General features: G+C 39.0%; 1 protein-coding gene and 1 long non-coding RNA gene across 2 annotated transcripts in view; both read left to right on the top strand.

Moving 5' to 3' along the window:
* Positions 1-12,737, top strand: part of LOC112649534 (T-complex protein 11 X-linked protein 2-like) — a 44,621-nt gene extending 31,884 nt beyond the window's left edge. The window contains 10 exon segments of the mRNA XM_049107301.1: positions 770-872; positions 3,452-3,572; positions 4,302-4,522; positions 5,470-5,591; positions 5,797-5,961; positions 5,964-6,013; positions 6,113-6,287; positions 7,046-7,162; positions 8,645-8,698; positions 9,790-12,737. Coding sequence (XP_048963258.1) covers positions 770-872; positions 3,452-3,572; positions 4,302-4,522; positions 5,470-5,591; positions 5,797-5,961; positions 5,964-6,013; positions 6,113-6,287; positions 7,046-7,162; positions 8,645-8,698; positions 9,790-10,022 — 1,361 coding nt within the window. The 3' untranslated portion in view covers positions 10,023-12,737.
* A 1,675-nt stretch (positions 12,738-14,412) lies between these two features.
* On the top strand, positions 14,413-19,903 carry LOC118353728 (uncharacterized). Its single transcript, XR_004813094.2, has 3 exons — positions 14,413-14,646; positions 18,782-18,913; positions 19,787-19,903. It is a non-coding gene; the product is annotated as an uncharacterized LOC118353728 (long non-coding RNA).
* The last annotated feature ends 1,328 nt before the right edge of the window (positions 19,904-21,231 follow it).

Below are 21,231 nucleotides of genomic sequence, written 5' to 3'. Positions count from 1 at the left end.
AAATAGCATATGATTTCATTCATATGTGGCCTTTAAGAAAACAAAACAGATGAATATAGGGGGAAAAGAGAGAGAGGGCAAACCATAAAACAGACTCTTAACTATAGAGAGCAAACAGAGATGCTGGAGGAGATGTGGACTCAGGAATGGATGAGTGATGGGTATTAAGTGTTTGTGATGAGCACTGATGTAAGTGATGCATCACTAACTTCTACTCCTGAAACTAACAAAGAATAGAAATAGTAGCTTTTAGAAAATTATTTGTTTGTTTGTTTGTTTTAAGTAGGCTCCATGCCTAGCATGAAGCCCAATATGGGACTTGAATTCACAACCCTGAGATCAAGACCTAAGCTGAGATCAAGAGTCAGATGCTTAACTGACTGAGCCACCCAGGTCCTCCTGGAAATTTGTTTATTTAAACTATGATTTATCAATGTTTCTTTGCTGTTTTTTTTTTTTACTTACTATTTTGACATTACAAGCAAAGGGTTCCGAAATCAGTTTTACTTTTTGCTTTTCAAAAACTCCTCTTCATGCTTAACTTCTCTGAGAATTCCAATGCTTTTGAAGGGCAAAGAGTTTAGAAAACCTCAAATACTAGAATGATCAAATGAATCTATGTAAGATCTGCTTGATGGATCTAAATTTGGGAGCCTTACTTCACTGAGTGAATCTCTAAATAAAATAGAAATTCTATTAGTGTGGGTTCTCTGTTGATGAATGCTATACATTTTTCTAGAGAGCAGACCTGAAGTACTTTCTGTCACAGATGTGATAGAGACAGTTAACGAAATTTCTAAACTTAACATTGCTCATGAAATCGTGGTAAACCAAGATTTCTATATGGAAGAGAGTGTTTTAGCTCCTAACAGGTATGGACTCATCTATTGTTTTTTTCACTTTACTCCTGGGATAGGTACATACTACAAATGACCTTCGATCAGGATTGAAGCATTTTTATTAATACAGTTAATTTGGGGTATGTTTTAAATGGTACCAACAAATAAAACAGAAGAGTAATCAGTGTAATTATTAGTTTCAAGTGTCAAAGAAGAAAAAAATTATATTTAAACAGGAAGTAAATCAATGCAGTTGTCAGAATGCTTATTTTGGTATTCCAGTCAATAATGAAACACAGTAAATTTCAGATCTTCTTAGACAGTCTTAGAGGAAGTAGCTCGTAACAGTTATTCTTTTTAACTGTCTACAGATCAAACAGGTACAGATGAAGAGACTACTTTTCTAATAGTGGTATTGCCAACTCTTAATGGGATTATAAACAGATTAATAAAAAATTCTGTGAATTAAGATCAGAACCACATTGATAAATAATGCTTGTCTCAAATGAAACTCTGTCCTGGTTCTTATTAATTTTATTCATATTGCAAGACGTAAATAAAATTCATTCACTAAGTATGAATTAAATGCTTCTAATGGCTTGTTAATAGTCAAATGGGTAAATTTATTTGCTGGAACCAAATTCTATAGAATTTCTAATTTCCCACCTTAAATGCTTCTATTTTGCTACTTTAGGGGTTCTATTTCTAAAACACTTTGCTCTGTCATTGTTTCTCTTGAAATTCACACTTTTTAGTTTTTCCTTACCTGTTGCCAACCGGTACTCATGCCAGGCACAGCTTCCCCAAAAGAAGTTTACACCAAAACAAAAATCTCCTAGTATATTCCTCACTGCCTTTACTATCCCTGAAACCTGGGTTAGATTTTTTGATGCTGGCTATGTGCAGAGAAAGTGAAACTAGGAGAGTGAAGGTCTGTTAAAGTGGCTGGGGGTTGTAGTGGTGATGAGGGGTGGGTAAATGAAGCAGAAGGAATAATACTATTTAGAGCTTGATTTTCATTGTTCTGTTATTAACAGCCTTATTCTAGTGTAGCAATGCAAAAAGTATACAAAAAGCAAAGTTGAAATAGAATTTGGAGTGATCTGTTATGTATAGATAATTGATTATTGGTTTTACCTTTGGTCTTATAAAATAATACTAATTATAGTTATAGATTCCTAAGGAAATATCATCATCAGATATTTATACAACAAACATTTATTGAGTACCTACTAAGTGTAAGGAACAATGCTGAATGCTGGGGACATATAGATGACAAAGATGCTAGCTTTACTGTCAAGAGGCTTCTGTAGGGGAGATAGTCAAATAGTAGGTAGCTACTGTGCAATGATAAGTTCTTTCACATCTAATATATAGAGATCTATGTTTGTGCTCATCTGCCCAAGAAACGTCAAGAAAGACTTTCCTGATAAGGTAACACTTGAGTTTTGGAGTATGAATAGGTACTTTTCAGGTGGTCCGGGAGTGGGTAATGATTCTCCTGGAACTGGAAATGTCATGTCAGAGGCATAGAATGGTGGAAGACATTATATATTCATTATAAGTAGGTTGTTGTTGGAATAGAGTATTAGAAGGAAGAAGGCAATAATGTAGAAGTGGCAGAAGAGGGTCATAAAGGGTCTTAGAGGCCATGTATCCTGATGGTGATAGGGACTCCCTAAAGACTTTAAATGAGCATGCCATCATGACCAAATGTATATCTTAGAAAAAAACATTGATTTTAGCAAGAGTATGTGGCATTGTATGAGTAAGACTTGTTGAGGGCAGGAAGACCACTTAATAGACTATTGCAATAGTCCAGGTAGGTGATGATGTAGATGGGGATGGATTCCAGAGATATTTAGGAAGCAAAAGCTCTGGAATCTGGTGACCAAGTAGATAACATGGATGAAGGGAAAGTAATTTAGAAGGGCTCCAGTACACATTAGAGTTATGTGTGTATATCTCATAAGTGGTATTGGTGTGTTGGGTGATGAACTTTGACTTTTTTACCCATTTATCTTTGTATTGATTTTAAAAGTCTTAACAAAATTCTGAAGGAAAATTTTTCTTAGATTTCAAAATGGAAATAAAAAGAACATCTAGTTCAAACTACAAATCTATGGATATAGAAACTAAAGCACACAACACTTTACCAATGAAAGTTAACTGTTCTCCCCAAAGGTAACCAGTATTCTGATTATTACCACAGATTATTTTGCCTGTTTTTGAGGTTCTTGAATATGGAAACATATAATATACATTCTTTCCCTGTCTGGAAAAAAAGAAACGAAGGCACACGCTTATGTTTAATGCAGAACCAGTGCTAAAACTCAGAGGCTCAATTCCTACCTAGTTCATGGTTCTTTATACTACAGGATGAGAGCTTTCCTGGAACCTTGAGGTACTCTTCTGAGAGGATTTGGCTAACATCTTTGCATCTGACACTAAACTCAGTTTATTCAACTCTGCTTGTCTAAATATAGCCCTTGGCCTATCAATTTAATGATCTTTCATGGTCCTAAATGCTATTTAGGATTTAGGAAATTATGATCCTAAGTATGATCAGTTCTCTGGGTAAAGAGCAATTTGCTCATTTAACCTTTTTACAGTTTGGAAGGCAGTTTCATGGAGACAATGTACAATGGTTTTTGGGACCATCTGAAAGAGCAGCTATTGAATACTCTCCCTGACTTCACTTGTGCTCTTAAACTTTTAAAAGAAGTTAAGGAGGTGAGTAACCAACTTCCCACTTGTGGATGTTAAGTTCCTGGGCATACCAAATCTTTGAATTGTTGATGGCTGTCAATATCCTAGATTGCATACTACTTCTCTGCACATGGTCCATTACTTAGACCATCTAGAGAAGCATTTTTTGGTATGATATGAAGCTTGGAAGTTGGCATCTTGATATAATAGCACAATATGTTGTTCGATTAAAAAGATTTTCACTGAACCCTCACTATATTTTATGTTTTTCAGAAATGCAAAGTGAATAAAAGAACTCTTGCCCACAAGGAACTTACACTTTTGAGTCAAAAGGCTATTTTGAGTGACTGTTAATGGTTCCTTTGCTTATTTATCTTTGACTTTTGAAGTAAAATCATCTAAAAATGTCTTTATCTCTTATTAAGAGTGCTTCAATCACCTTGTGGTAGTGTGTATTTTATATATTTTATATCCTGTGCTTATTTTTATCACCTCCTATTTTATTCATATTTTAATCTCCTTTTGCTCAGGAAATTATATGGCATTACTGTCATTATTGATACCCATGAAGCCTTGAACTATAATTGGTCCTTAACAGAAAGAAATAATATTCTTCTATAAGAAATTTAGAGACCTATTTTCAGGACTTCCAAAAGACATAGGCTAGGATGTTTTTGTTTTAAGAGGGTTGTTCATTGGAGAATGTTTGGGTTTCTAAACAGTTTGGCTCCAATGATTTTCTTTTCTGGGCAGAATTTGCTATCACTGCTGTTACCACACCAGAACCGCCTAAGAAATGAGTTTGAAGAATCTCTGGACATGGATCTCCTCAAGCAGGAAACAGAATATGGGGCCCTGGATGTCCCTCATCTCTCTACGCACATTCTTAATTTGATGATCATGTTATGTGCACAAGTCGGTGATGAAGCAGTGCAGAAACTAGAAAGCATGACAGATCCTGTGCAGTTGCTGAAGTAAGAAACCAAATTTACTGTCCCTGAAATGTGCCCTAGACAGCGATGCCGGAAAACTCTACCCCTGATACTGTTTTATAGCTCCTGCTTTGTCCAGCTCTTCTATACTGAAGAATTGACTAAAACCTTTTATTTTCCTCTCTAGACTCTTGGCTTTTATTTTCCAAGGATAGTCTCTCAAGGCCTTTTTGGTGATCTTTAGATCATTTGTACACATTTTAGAAATGATGTTAAGACAGAGTACAATAATTCTTTCTTCTAAAATTATCCTAAGGGATCCCTGGATGGCGCAGCCGTTTGGCGCCTGCCTTTGGCCCAGGGCGCGATCCTGGAGACCGGGGATCGAATCCCACGTCGGGCTCCCAGTTAATGGAGCCTGCTTCTCCCTCTGCCTATGTCTCTGCCTCTCTCTCTCTCTCTCTCTCTCTCTCTCTGTGACTATCATAAATAAATAAAAATAAATAAATAAATAAAAATAAAATAAAATAAAATTATTCTGATTTAAACCCCATGAAGGGACATAAATGAAGATTATCCCTGTTTCACATTTAGGAGAATGAAGACCCAGAAAGGCAAAGTGAGTTAGAAACCCTGTGAGTTAGAAATTCAGTCACCATCATTCCAGTTACTCACAGTTGTTAGGACTTTGGTCATTTTCCTTCTTCTGAGTACTTTTACTGAGAAGATAGTAGTTATGTTGGAAAGAGTTCTAGATTGGTAACTAAAAGGACAGAAGACATATTTTTCCTTACCTCTGACAACAACTCATTCTGTGGCCTTTGTTCCTCAATCCAGTGTTTTTATCTGTAAATTGAGGTTAGATTATTGTTTTTTAAGGCCCATTTTAATTCTAAAATGCTGTGATTTTAGGGCTCCTTGCTTGAGTTCCACCCCTCCACACTAGATTTCCTTTCAAAGTGTAAATATTTTATTTCTCCTTATGACAGGGGTATCTTCCATGTTCCGGGCCTGATGAAAATGGACATCCAGGGCCTTCAACCCTACCTGAAGGAACATTCTGTCCAGTATGAACAAGCTAAATTCCAGGAACTCCTTGACAAGCAGCCAGTATGTTTAAAATTTATGTGCAGGAGATGGAGATCTGACCTTGGGTTTGATAAAATATTTTCTAATTTTTGAATAGAAAGTTTCTTTTCTGGGTAAGAGATAGGGAAAAATACTTCTCTAAGACAAAAAGTCCTACAAAATAACATTTATTGACCAAGAGGATATCTTAAAACTTTAAGTCTCATATATTCCCTTTTATGTTGTATATCTCCTTGATTACACCACAAAATGGCTAACCAAAGTAGCAACAGACCTCACTACACCATCTCCAAGTTCTCCTGCCTCTCCTAGCTCCTCCAGCTTGGCCTGTTCACCTCCAAATTGGGTATCTAACAACTCAGAGATCCCCAATCCCACAATGGTGCTATACAGGCTTACCTGAACCTTCTTCTCTGGGATCCTGACAATGACAAGTTCCCTGAGGTAGGAAAGTGTGTTCTGTTAGAGCATTGCCTTTTGTTTGGTATTTAACATCTCTATTAGAACTCTCCTCTCCTGACCCAGTCTTCCCTGTTGAAACAGACTTTGTTGATGGACAGAATCCGGCTACAGAAGATGGAGTCCCACTTGCACCAGTTAACTGTCCTGGCCTCAGTCTTGCTAGTAGCCAGATGTTTCTCTGGTAATGTCTTATTCAACTCACCTGAATTTGTGGATAAACTGAAATGCATAACCAAGGCTCTGACAGAATAATTTAACTCCAGTTAAGTTTCATAGACAGATCTTTTTTAGAGTTGGAAATAATATGTGGTTTTTGGGACATAGGCAGATAATGTAATTATTGCTTATTTGTCATCACAAACCACAAAAAGGACCTTGGGTACCAACTGCAAGATTCTTAGTGTCTTTTGATAAGTCATATTGAGGCTTGGGATAGAGAAAAACTAAACTTATTTCCAAAGAAGAGAGTGTGGAGGCTAGTTTGCTGCAAATGATTCATTATCGTGTTTTGTAAAAATGAGTCATTATATATTCGAGTGGGTGACACCGGATTTGTGTATGTATATCCAGAAGTTTATCAGTTTTGGTAATACTAATTGGTCATCACTGCATGGAGGGCACCACAACCAAAATAAAAAGAGGAATTAGAGGTTTAGGTCTCTTAACATATTTATAGTTTAACTGGTAAAAGAGGAAAAAACAACTGTGGAAAATCCCTAAGAAAATCTTAAAACAAGATTTAAATAAAGTTTATGGAACTAAAGAACACTGACTGGGTCCAACGATAGAACTGAACCCTTGTCAATTACCTTATTTTCTTTGAAGTCTAGTATACTACTGTATTATGAATTAGTTGTCACCTTGAGGGTAACGATGAAGACTTTTCATCTGTACATGGAGTCCTGCTGTCTACTAGTGGTGAGAGCCTGGAATTCTCCTTTGAGTGCACCTGTCTTCTGTTAGAGGCTCTCCAGGCCTTGACCATATGCCAGGGCCATTCTGCTTTCTGTCCATTATCTAGGCCTCAAGAGACTATGCTGAGTGTGAGAGAACAGGTGTCCCGGGAAATCCATCAAGGCCTCAAAGACATGGACCTTATTGCCTTGAGCAGTGAAAACACAGCATCTCTCTCTCTCTCTTTCTCTTTTTTTTTATAAACAACATAAATTTATTTCTCATAGTTCTGGAAGTGGGACATCTGAGATCAGAATACCAACATAGTTGGGTGAAGGCCCTCTTTCAGATTTCAAAATTCTCATTGTATCCTCACATAGTGGAGGATGCTAGGGAACTCTGTGGGATCTCTTTCATAAAAGCACTACTCCCATTCATTAGTTCTCCATCCTCATGACCTGATCACCTCAAAATGGCCCTACCTCAACCACTGAGCCACCCAGGTGTCCCAGGGACTCTAGTTTCTGAGCCTAGCTGTCTACTTCATTTACCAGGTTATGAAATTTTTTTAGCTATTATTATTTTTTTCAAATAAGTTATCTGCCCCTTTCTCCTTCTTCTTTTTTTGGGACCCCATAATGTGAATGTTCGTAGGCTTGTTTTTGTTTCACACGTCCCTTAAACTATCCTTATTTTTAAAAATTCTTTTTTTTTCTTTTTGCTGTTCAGTTTGGTTGATTTCTACTACCGTGTCTTTCAGATTATTGATCCATTCTTCTGTGTTATTTAATCTGCTGTTCACTTCCCCTTGTGTATTATTCATTTCTATTATTGTATTTTTCAACTCTTACAGGAACTTTCTTATATTTTCTCTTGTTGAAGTTCTTACTGTGGTTATCCATTTTTGCTCCCAATTTTGGTAAGCATCTTTTGATCAGTGGAGAGATTGCTTATCTCTATTTTACTTAGTTTTTTTTTCTGAATCTTTTTTCTTGTTCTTTCATTTGATAGGTATTTTCCTTTCTCCTTATTTTGCTAACCCTCTGTGTTTTTTCTACATATTAGGTAGTTCTACTACATGTTCAAGTCCTTGAATAAGTGACCTTATGTATAAGATATTCTTTGGAGCCCAGGAGTGCAATTCCCCTTGACCACCAGATCCAGATGCTCCAGAGCTGTCCCCTTTGGGGGCTGTATGCACCCTTCTGCTGTGATGGGATCATGACTGCTGTAGGAACTCTGGTGGACAAGCTCAGCACCCCCAGCCTGATTGGCTTCAAGGCCTGATCATGACCTCTGCTTCTGTGCTGTTGGGTGGGTATGACCCCAGCCAGTTGTCCACAAGGCCTAGCCACTGCTATGGGCTTGTTGGTGAGTGTATTCATTTTCCAATTAGTTATGAGGTCCAGTTGAGGTGCAATGTTATGCAGGGCTCCAAGTGGAGCATGACCCCTGGCATTAACAGTCTAAAAAAATGATTCCAAAATGGTGCCCTCAGTGCTGAGATCAATAGGACAGAATGAGATTGCCAAAGTGACTGCCACCATTGTCCCAGTCTCTGGAGGGGGTCTGTGCTGTCTCCTGCCCCTCTAGCAGGAGTTCCCAGATTAGTTAGTTGGTCTCCTTCACCTATGTTCTATGTCCTTTCCATGTGGTGTTTTAGCGCTGGTTTCTGGGGCAAGTGAGTCTGCACACAACCTTTTAACACAGCATCTCTTATAGGCCAACTCCAGAATATCGCCAAGAAGGAGAACTGTGTTCGTAACATCATTGGTAAGAGACCCATAGTAGTGATAGGGAGTGGTGTCAAGAATGTGGAGGAAAAAAAAAAAAGAATGTGGAGGATGAGGAGGTAGACTTAACTTTGGAATCTAGTTACTGAACCATTTAAAAATGGAAAAGCATGATCATTGGGAAAGTCTTTTGGCTATAGTTTTCTCATCTATAGTATGCAGGGTTGAAATAGATCTCTCAGTTTGAAGAGTGAATGCATGGTTTTAAGGTGGACCTGCAGCTAAGACATGTAACTTGCAGGTGTAAAATGCTGTCCCATCAACCCTACCACATCATCCCTGGTCACTTTATAATTATACTCCAAAATCTATGATGGAAAGCCCTTTGCTTTAAAAGTTACCATATGTGCTTCTACTACCCTCCAAGGAATTGATACTGACTTAGGTTGTGGGACATATTCCATATTGGAATTTTGCATCTTAACAGTCTGATTTGGGTATGTGGGCACTGGTTGCAATGTATAGCCCTTTTAATTTCAGGTATGATATCTGAGATCCTCTTGTTAGATCACTGCATACCAGGAGCTCACTTAAAACCACACAATCTATATTCCCCAAAGGAATGAGAACATATAATGTTTGTCCTTCTCCGACTGGCTTACTTCATAGTGAAAGGGAATATAAGGGAAGGGGGAAGAAATGTGTGGGAAATATCAGAAAGGGAGACAGAACGTAAAGACTGCTAACTCTGGGAAACGAACTAGGGGTGTTGGAAGGGGAGGAGGGCGGGGGGTGGGAGTGAATGGGTGACGGGCACTGGGGGTTATTCTGTATGTTAGTAAATTGAACACCAATAAAAAAAATAAAAAAAAATAAAACCACACAATCTTATGAACAGCCAGAAATTTGCGAGCTCAAAATATTTTGATCATCCATTGTCTTTGGAAGCTTGATAGCATTCCCTCCTCCAAAATGAAGCAGGCAAATCTCATTTATATGGTTTATCCAGATAAATGGGTAGGTCAGTGAATACCTTAGTTAATTTCGGTGAGCAGAGAGTACAAGGGTATTGTGAATTTCCTCTGAAACCTCTTTGATCTTCCCCTTTTCATTGTTTTTCCTTGCTCACAGATCAGCGAATCCGTTTGTTTCTCAAATGTTGTTTGGTTCATGGCATGCAGGAATCTCTGCAAGACTTCCCTGGAGGCCTCAGTCTCATTGAAGGGGAGTTGGCAGAACTAAGCTGGAAGTTTTTCAATTTGATGCATCACAATCAGCAGGTATTTAGCCCCTATTATGCCGAAATCCTTAAAAATATCATCCCTCCAGCTCAGGCACATGAAACAGAAGTGGAGTCTATCTGATAATGCCAGGCCTCAGCTATGGCAACATTGAAACCAGGAGAGAAGGCTCAGCAAGTTCCTAGGATGACATCACCTGTGGCCAGCAGAGCAGCTAGTCCTCTTCCACACTACAGGTAGGACACAGAGATGCAGGGTTCAAGCAAGTAACACCAACTAGTCCAACCACCCTGATTAATAAACTTCCGAGCTGCAAGAAAACATCTGTTCCTTCTGTGTTGCAACTGAATCTAAGTTCTGTGCCCTTATTTTCTCTAAGTATCTGAGAAGCCAGTGGATCCTCAGTTTTCCTTTCACTCACTGATCATTCTTGAGTGTGATGGTGGTTGAGCAAGCATTAGGGCATCAGGTGCTGACATTATTTTCTGTAATGGAAAATAATTTCCTTGAGGGCAATGAAAACACTGTGGAATGGAATTATCCAGAGTATGAATATAAAGGCTTCTGGAAGTCAGAAATTTACTGAGCTACAGATCAAGAGAGGACTTAGAGCCCCATTTCTAGTGTCAAATTTCCCTATAATTTTAAAGGATATAGCAATAGTAAGAGCCCCCACCTCCTTTTCTGGTGTGTGGAATGAAGCAATATGAAAACTGGTGACTGGGTGAAAGTTGATATTGTCTGCTAACAAGCATTCAGTTGAGGACAGTTCTTAGCCGCCACAGGATTTATGTCTCTCAAGTGATCCTGAGGGTGAGGTTTGGAGTCTCTGACATTAACACTAAGTCTAAGCATTAGTTCTGCCACTGACTTGTATCAGGTTCATCCCTGGCCCTGCTCTATAGCTGAATTTATCTCCTGTTTCCACATCTCTAGCCTTAGGTCACTCCATTCTTCTTGACAGAGGTGATATAGGTATTCAAGGGTGGATGCAGCCACCACACTTCTCCCTTGCAGCCTGGGACAATAACTGTTATGTTATGATTGTCAGCTCAGTTGGAACCACACTTGACAAATGTTCTAGGTCCATAAGGGCCTGGGCTTGTTTTTTGAGATTGTAGAGATTCATCTAATCATTTTTATGCCAACTGTAACAGACCAACAGCAATCTAGGAGATTAAGAAAAAATTCAGTTTGGATTTTGACTTGTTTGGAATGTTTAGAAGAAAATAAAGGAATAAATTTTATATGTAGAGAGCTTAGAAGAGCACCTGGAACATACATGCTCATAAATGTTATATATTATTATAATATGTACTTGCATTTGTGTAAAATTTCTCTGGAAGAATACACAAAAAGTCTCATAACAATGGTTTCCTCTAGGTAGGAGAAATGAGACACAGGACTGGGAGAGAAATTGGCTTTTCACCATATGTCTTTTTTTTAACAATGTGACCCATTTCTTCATCATTTAAACCAGCCACATAGCATCTTGCTTCAGTCATCACATTGACTCTTTCTTCTGTGTCAAATATCCCTCTCCCTTCCTGTTAATAAGGACACTTGTTATTAAATTTAGAGCCCACTGGAATAATCTCTCCATCTGAAGACCCTTAACTTAATTACATCTGCAAAGTCCCTTTCTCATATAAGAACATTTACAGGTTCCAGGCATGGATATCCTTGGAGACTTATTTACCTTACCATAGTCTACCTTCTGACCCTTTAAAATTTATATACAACCTACATGCAAAACACATTCACCTCATCCCAATATCCCCCGAAGTCTCAACACATTACATATCAGTATAAGTCCAAAACCTCAACTGTAAATCATTTAATCAGGTATATGAGAAACTGGATATGATCCTCGCTGGGGAAAAATATCTATCAGAGTACCAGTGAACTAGTCAAAAATTACCTCTTCCCAAATTACAGTGGTAGGATAGGAATAGAATAATAACAGACATTCCCACTCCAAATGGGAGAAAATGAAGAAAAGAGCTATTAGCTCCAAGCAACTTAGAAATTCAACCAGGCAAACTCTATAAGGCTTGAAGGCCTAGGAATAATTGTCTGAGGCTGGACTCTCTAGCCTGTGTTCCATTTACATGTCCTCAGAGTCACCCTTCCATTTTTCTTGAAGGATAGTACATGTTTGAAGCTGAGTATTTTTATCAGTCTGTTTCCTGCTTGCAGAATTTTTTTTTCTGAGGATAGAGACATACCGTTAAAGATGGAAAACATTTCAGAGACTAGCATTGGTTACTAGCGGGGAGTTGACTCCAGAGCTAGAAGTCTGGCTGCCACCATTGTTCTTTTTCTGCCTGCAGAATTTTGGAAATCCAACAGCCTTCCTTCATTTGAACCCTTCTCTCTCCCAGTCAGTTCAAATTGGCAATGTTTTTCTGATATAACATTCTCAAAAACGTTTTGAGTCTGCTCAGTATATATCAAGAAGTCATTGCATTTGACCAGAGGATCTTTCACAGATCTTTCCTGGATAAACTTGTCTCTGTAACTGGATTCTGCTGAAATGGTTGATGGCATCCATGAGTCACATGTTTAATCTCCTTAAAGAGCCATCTGTATGAATAAATATTTTGATCTTTTCATCCTTTAAAAGCTCTAGCAAAAGATTGTCCAGCTTTCTCTTTAGAACACGCTTTCCGGGCAGCCTGGGTGGTTCAGCGGTTTAACGCCGCCTCCTTCGGCTCAGGGTGTGATCCTGGAGACCCGGGATCGAGTCCTGGAGACCCGGGATCAAGTCCCACATCGGGCTCCCTGCATGGAGCCTGCATCTCCCTCTGCCTGTGTCTCTGCCTCTCTCTCTCTCTCTCTCTGTGTGTCTCTCATGAATAAATAAATAAAATCTTAAAAAAAAAAAAACACGCTTTCCTGGGTTCTCTATTCTGTTCCATTGATCTATGTGTCTGTTTTTGTGCCAGTACCACACTGTCTTGATGACCACAGCTTTGTAGTACAACTTGAAATCTGGCATTGTGATGCCCCCAGATATGGTTTTCTTTTTTAAAATTCCCCTGGCTATTTGGGGTCTTTTCTGATTCCACACAAATCTTAAAATAATTTGTTCTAACTCTCTGAAGAAAGTCCATGGTATTTTGATAAGGATGGACCCTGAACTTTATGGTCAACTACTATTTGATAAAGGAGGAAAGACTGTCCATTGGAAGAAAGATAGTCTCTTCAATAAATGGTGCTGGGAAAATTGGACATCCACATGCAGAAGAATGAAACTAGACCACTCTCTTGCACCATACACAAAGATAAACTCAAAATGGATGAAAAGATCTAAATCTGAGAAAAGATTCCATCAAAATCCTAGAGGAGAAAACAGGCAACACCCTTTTTGAACTCAGCCACAGTAACTTCTTGCAAGATACATCCACAAAGGCAAAAGAAACAAAAGCAAAAATGAACTATTGGGACTTCATCAAGATAAGAAGCTTTTGCACAGCAAAGGATACAGTCAACAAAACTAAAAGACAACCTACAGAATGGGAGAAGATATTTGCAAATGACGTATCAGATAAAGGATTAGTTTCCAAGATCTATAAAGAACTTATGAAACTCAACACCAAAGAAACAAACAATCCAATCATGAAATGGGCAAAAGACATGAAGAGAAATCTCACAGAGGAAGACATAGACATGGCCAACATGCACATGAGAAAATGCTCTGCATCACTTGCCATCAGGGAAATACAAATCAAAACCACAATGAGATTCCACCTCACACCAGTGAAAATGGGGAAAATTAACAAGGCAGGAAACCACAAATGTTGGAGAGGATGTGGAGCAAAGGGAACCCTCTTACACTGTTGGTGGGAATGTGAACTGGTGCAGCCACTCTGGAAAACTGTGTGGAGGTTCCTCAAAGAGTTAAAAATAGACCTGCCCTATGACCCAGCAATTGCACTGTTGGGGATTTACCCCAAAGATACAGATGCAATGAAACGCCGGGACACCTGCACCCCGATGTTTCTAGCAGCAATGTCCACAATAGCCAAACTGTGGAAGGAGCCTCGGTGTCCATCGAAAGATGAATGGATAAAGAAGATGTGGTCTATGTATACAATGGAATATTACTCAGCCATTAGAAACGACAAATACCCAGCATTTGCTTCGACGTGGATGGAACTGGAGGGTATTATGCTGAGTGAAATAAGTCAATCGGAGAAGGACAAACATTATATGGTCTCATTCATTTGGGGAATATAAATAATAGTGAAAGAGAATATAAGGGAAGGGAGAAGAAATGGGTAGGTAATATCAGAAAACGAGACAGAACATAAAGACTCCTAACTCTGGGAAACGAACTAGGGGTGGTGGGAGGAGAGGAGGGCGGGGGGTGGGGGTGAATGGGTGAGGGGCACTGAGGTGGGCACTTGACGGGATGAGCACTGGGTGTTATTCTGTATGTTGGTAAATTGAACACCAATAAAAAATAAATTTATTTAAAAAAAAAGAACACGCTTTAGTCATAGTAGATCTCTTAGCTTAACATCTTTTACATTTTGAATAGACTGAGAATTTCCCAAGTCATTAAGTCCAGGGTTTTTTATGATTAACATTCTTCCTTCAATTTATGTCTTCTTTCTTTTTTACTATAAGCAGCAAGAAGAAAACATGCTACACCTTTAACATTTTACTTGGAAGTCTCCTCAGATTATCAAGTTCATCCCTTACAAGTTCTGCTTTCTACACAAATGTAAGACACAGTAAGGTGAGCTATCTGCCACTTTATAACAAGGTTACCCTTTTCTCCAGTTTTCAAAAACATGTTTCCCTATTTCCTTCTGAACTCTTACCAGCAGTGCCTTTAACATTTCTATTTCTACCAAAAGTTTATGATAATTAATGTATTCTCTAAAATGATATACTTTCTCTGCTGTGTAAGTCGCTTCCCTCTGCCATAATTTTACTGAGATATATATACTTCATATAACATAAAATTCCCCATTTTAAAATTCATAGGTTTTTAGTATATTCATTATGTTGTACAGTCATCACTGCAATCTAATTCAAAAACACTTCCATCATCCTAAAAAGAAACCCTGTAACTACCAGTCAGTCCCAATTCCCTATTGCCCCCATTCTTAGGAATCTACATTTCCAATAGCTCTTCTGTGAGCCATGTTCCTTATGTTGGCTTAAGCCTGAGATGAGCTAGGCAAGGGAGAGGACCAAAGCACTGTGGCTGGCAACTATCTACTTTATGCTAGAGTGGTGGCTATCTTAAGGCAAGGACCTCCTCAGTGGAATAAGTAGTTAAGAGGTCAATTTCTCTGAGAAACAAGCTGTCTGAAAGTGTGAGAAGACTCTGCATGCAGACTCACCTCAAAACCTCAAAACCAGAGCTAGAGAGGGAATAGAGAGTCTTGGTGACTGGGGTCTATGTACTGCTGATTTCTTCATGCAAACTTGAATCTTCAGCAATGGTTTGAAAGATTTTGTTTTGAGTTCCTAGCTATAGAGAAGCCCACTGCCTTGGGTTTCTGGCCTTCAGGGATGGCTAATAAACCATCTTAAATGCCTGTCTTAAAGTCAGGATGATCTCACAAGTTAGATCCTGGGAAAAAGCTTAACAACCAAAAGAATCTGGAATTTAGGAGCTATTTATCTTTCTCAAATGTCTATCTTGTCCCCATAGCCCCTACAAAGAGCACAGGCACAGGCATCATCTAGATGAGAAATTACACTGGCAATATGAACTACAGTTACATGGTCTATAACTAAATTACCCCATTTAATTTTTAAAATAACCCGACAAGATTGATTATATTATATATTCTTTTTTTTTACAGATGAGAATTTAGACAGAGTGAAGCTAAATTGTGTAGGATCATATAGAGAGTGGGTGTCAGAACCCAGAATCTGAGGCATTCTACTACCAAAGCCTGTACTCCTAACCTCACTAACACAAGACAAGTGGAAATGTTTGGGACACACAAATAGAGAATTTATTGTCTCACATTTCTGGAGGTGAGACATCTGAAATCAAGGTGTTAGCAGAGTTTGTTCCTTCTGGGAGCTGTGAGGGAAGAATCTGCTCCAGCGCCCCCCACCCTTTTTTAGCTTGTAGATGGCTGTCTTCTCCTTGTGTTTCTTCACGTCATCTTCACTATGCATATCTGTACAAATTTCTCTCTTTTAATAAGGACAGTAATCATATTTGACAGGTGTCCACCTTACTCCAGTTATGACTTCATCTTAACTACACTTGCAATAGCTGTATTTCCAAATGAGGTCACATTCTGAAGTACTGAGAGTTGAGACTTCAACATATAAATTTTGGGAGGGGACACAATTCAACACATAATAGAGGGCATCCTTGTTCCATGGGCTCTATCATTATTTCTCTTCCATTTCACTATGGAGTATGAGCATGTGCTCCCTCTTCAGAGAGGCCAGTGGCATCCGCAAATAACCCGAAGCAGAAACTTGGGGACAGCAAACCTATTGCCAGGAAAGGCATAGGTACCCTCAAGAGGAAAATGGGGAGGTATCTCAGAAAAACTTACAGATGGAACATTTGGTAAATAAGGGTGACATATTGATAAAGAAGTTTGGGAAAGATCAAAGCCTTGCAAGACCTAGGAAGTACTTTTCTAGAAGCCAGAAAACCTGCCGCTAGAACATTGGGAGTTCCTTCCATCCTCTATATTTTGGTGACACCACTTATTATAAACTGAACTGTGTTCTTAAATGTATACATTCAAGATTTAACCCCCAGTGTCTGAGAATTTGACTGTATTTGAGGATAGGGCTTCTTAAAAATAATTAGGTTAATATGAGTCTGTTAGGGTGTGCCCTAATCCAATTTGACTGGTATCGTTAAATGAAGAGATTAGGACATACAGAGAGAGACACTAGGCATGTATAAGCACAGAAGGATGACCATGTGAAGAGACAGCAAAGGGCAGCCGTATTCATGTCAAGGAGAGAGGTCTCAGAAAAAAAAACAAACCTGCTGACACCTTAATCTTGGACATCTGGCCTCCAGAACTGTGAAAAAATAAATTTCTGTGTTTTAGCCACATACTTTGTGGTATTTTGTTATGGTAGATCTGGCAAAATAATCTAGCAGCAAATACAGAGGAATTGGACTGGATGATAGGTAAAGCTCCATTCATGCATCGAGCAATCATTAAATGCTGACCAAGTGCCAGGCAGAGCACTGGTGATAAGGCAGCCCTGTGGATTTTATGCTCTACAATGACATCCTGCAGGGGTTTGAGCAGAGTCCTAGGATTTGCTGGCTATTGGTCTACCTTAAGTCATGTCTTTATGACTGCTTTACTGAACCTCTAGAAAGTGTGCCCTCTTACCATTATGTTACCACCTTTCGTTGATGAAGGGTAAGGTGCTAAGAACATCTGGATACTCTTTCACTCTGTTTTATTTTTATAAAGATGGGGGACAGTGTATAACTTTGCTTTTTCTAGGTTTGGGGTTTCTGCCCTTGGATATGGCTACTGAGGAGATGAAGTGTTTATATCCAACCACTTGCTTTCTCCAGCGCGGAGGTTGCAGAATGGTGGGATCACAAGAACATGATGACATTAAAGTATTATAAGTGGGATCAATAGAGTCCACAGCTATACACTAGGGCTGGAGGTGAGGACTACAGTCAGGGATCCCAGGAATAAGGGTATCAGTTCAGAGACAATTTCTGGAACAAAATATTAGGAACAGAGAGTAACACACAGAAACCAGAGGTATTCTGAGAAAAGACATAATTTGGTTGAAGAGGGATAGAAGCGGGCATGATCAAAGTCACTCCCCTGGAGACCTGCACTGCTTCTGGGACAGCTTCCCTACAGAGGTTCATGAGCCCTGATGGAGGACAGGGAGGGTTTGGCCACCAGCAACCCATGTAAGGAGTACATTGTGGGAGGTGTCCAAATTCTTGATACTTTTGGGCCTGATGGTCAGAAAAAGAAGCAACATGTTGAAATTATGCCTCTTTACAGAGCTTATCCCACATGAATTCCACAGCCCCAGCCTCCCTGCCACCATATCCCAAAGCAGAGTGTGCCAGGGCTCAGGGAAATGAACAGAGCACCTGCTGCTGGCCCTTTCTGGCCAGAGTTTCCATTTTCTGCTTTCTATCTGCATCAGTCCTCCCATATCACACACAATCTACCTATTTATTGGTACAGGTATCTTCAGTGGACTCTGCCCCTCACAGATCCTTGATCAGCATGGAGACCAGATACTTGTAGAAATGAGGAGTGAAAGGGCTTTGGAAACTGCATTATCACCCTGGTATGGCCAACCAATTGAGGACCATCCTATCATCATTCTCTAGCCAAAAGAACACTGGAAATACATCTGTAGTAAAACAAAGTTGGGCTTTTCACTCATTGCAGTGAGGCAGGATGCACATAGTGGAGACCCATGAGGGTGTCTTAATAAGTGGGTATTAGTGATTATATAGAATTTGGGCCTGTGTTAAGTGATTTTGTGGATTGTTCAAGGAAGTGGGAGTTTTGTGGTACTAGAAATTGGGGATTGGGGCACCTGGGTAGCTCAGTCAGTTAAGCATCTGCCTTTGGCTCAGGTTATTATCTCAGGGTCCTAGGATCAAGCTTCCTGTCATGCTTCCTGCTCATCAGAGAGCCTCTCCCTCTGTCGACTCCCTCTCTCTCTCTGTGCACTCTCCCTCTATGTGCTCTCTCTCTCACCCTTGCTCTCCCTCTCTCTCATAACTAAACAAAATAATAAAAAAGAAATCGGGGATAATTCTGTAAAAATGACTAGAATTAACTTCAGAGACTGAGTCATAAAAGTCACTGTGGCTTTCTGATTTTGTTCCTTCTGTTTTCTCTGTCTCTGTCCCCTCTCCCCCACCTCAGATCACACCCTAAAGAAAGCCAGATGTCATGTTGTAAGGATACTCAGTTTGTAGAGAGGTCTTATGTGGCAAGGAATTGAGGCCTCCAGCTAATGGCCATGTGAATGAGCTATCTTGGAAACTAAGGCCGCAGGTAAGCCTTTAGGTATTATGCAGGTTTGGCTTATATATTGATTATAACCTGTGAAAAAAAAAACTGAACCAGAGTCATCTTCTAAGTCACTCCTGAATTCCTGACTGACACAAGTTGTGAGGTAATAAATGTTAAATCACTACAGTTCGCAGTAATTTGTCAGTTGCAGTAACCAACTCATACATTAGCTGAACTATAAACTAGGGATGATTATTTCTCACCAATAGAGGCTTATAAGGATCAAATGAGAAAATATAATTTGTGAAGCACTATCAACACAGTGGGTTTAGGTTTCCGTGTAATCTCTTAAATGGGTGTTAGCATACAGGGTGTTCATTAAGGATAGTTCTTGATATGAACACCTGTTGAAGTAAATGGTAGGAAGCAGTATTGGATTGGACAGAGAAGTTAAGCAGCTGTGCAGGTTCAACAAAAGCCTAAACCAACCCTGTAGTAAGCTCAGGCTACAATCATTCTTCAGGGAACTCTCTATTTGGGGTAAGACCAGTCATTCAAATGTGAGCAAACTAGAAAGATCTAAGGTGTCTATCTACAGCTGTGAGAACTGCCTGCTGACAGTATTCCTAGTATTTGTGGAGCAGCACTTCCTTAACTGAAAGGGAGAGTATGGACAATACATCAGTGTCCACCAAAAGCATCATTCAATCATCTGAAGGTCCTTCAAGGCAGTAGCCAAGATGAATTTGCATTATACCTTTAGGGTCCTACTGCTTTTTCTGTATTTTTATACACTGAATATTTTTTGATACTTAAAAGTTCTATTTTTTTCTTTTCAATTTTTGTCAACTTCTTTGACAGCTGAAGAAATAAGGGAATTCAGGCAAATTAAATGTTTTCTATTCTGTCTTCCAGTTCTTTATTAAAGATGATTTAAAACTGTTCTTTGTTGGGGCACCTGGAGAGTTCAGTGGTTGAACATCTGCCTTTGGCTAAGGTTGTGATCTCGGGGTCCTGAGATGGAGTACCGGATCAGGCTCGCCAGAGTGAGCCTGCTTTTCCCTCTGCCTCTATCTCTGTGTCTCTCATGAATAAATAAAAAAATCTTTATATATATATATATATATAATAAAATATTTAAATATATATAGCATTAGAGTTCCTTATTTAAGTAAATTGTTCTTTGTGCAATTAATTTAATGTTTTCCATATTTCATACACTAAATGAACAGAGTGTTTATTTCTATTTATCATTGCGAATACTTGAACTATTGCTTTTTTCCCATTATAAAAAAGAAAGGGAAAGATTTTTGGTGCTGTGATTACAAAAACAGGAATTTAAGTGGGTTTTTAATTTCAAGAAACTGGGGAGAACATATTAACTTGTCCAGGTAGCCTACCTGAGGTGATAATGGTGAACATGCATGATCCAGAAGCTTTTATTTTCACATAAAGGAAAATAATTTGGAAGTAACCTTTAAAATGATATATTTATAAAGGAGTTTTGTAGCAAATATGCGTGATTTTGTGTGTCAGAGGAAAATGGAATATAACTCTTGTCGGGGTATGCATAACAGGTTACTTATAGTTAATACTGCCAATTTGTCAGTGTATTCACAGATATCCATTTATTTATTCACTTCTTCTCCTTTTGTTTCTCTCACACACACAGACACACACACATATATACACACTCATCCAAACATTTTTCTTTACCAGAGATTAGAGCCAAAGGAAGCTTCTAGCAACATGTTTCAAAGACTTAGTGCACTGTATATTAAGAGGTCAGTCTTGATATTTGAGGTCCAGAGGTCACATGTTTCAGAATCAAAGTAAGTCTGAGCAGTGTTTCTGTTAATATTTGTTTCACTTTCCTAATATTCAAACTTTGCTTAATGATACCTCTATCAATTAAAGACATCTCTGCAGCAGCAATCATCTTCAATTTTCACAATTAATTGGCACCCAACATCTTCAGGCAGAAAAGTCAATGGAACACTCCTTTCAGAATTTAAGGCAGAACACACAGAAATGCTAACAGCTGTAATAAATCTGATCATTTATAATGTTAAGCCCTGACATCACTAGTCCAGTTGCCCAGCTCACTCTTCTCTCTTGAACTTCAAACTCCTATTTACAGCTCCGTGTGAAGCAATGTAAGTGTTAGTACCATCACTGTGTGCAGGTTGTGACCTGTGAAATGTGTCACAATCAAAGCCCTCCAAAAGCTATCTGGACCACTATTATTGCACCCCTACTTTCATCAAGCACTACATCTTTTGTCTCTCTGTCTCTCTAGCTATGTTTGTGTGTCTATAAGGGAGGCATAAACTGAGTATCCTAGAATAGTGCTGATAGGA

Source organism: Canis lupus, chromosome X, assembly GCF_003254725.2.
Source record: "Canis lupus dingo isolate Sandy chromosome X, ASM325472v2, whole genome shotgun sequence".
In the NCBI taxonomy this organism is placed as follows: Eukaryota; Metazoa; Chordata; class Mammalia; order Carnivora; family Canidae; genus Canis; species Canis lupus.
The sequence above is the reverse complement of the archived record's forward strand: the minus strand, read 5'-3'. Positions and strand labels throughout refer to the sequence as shown.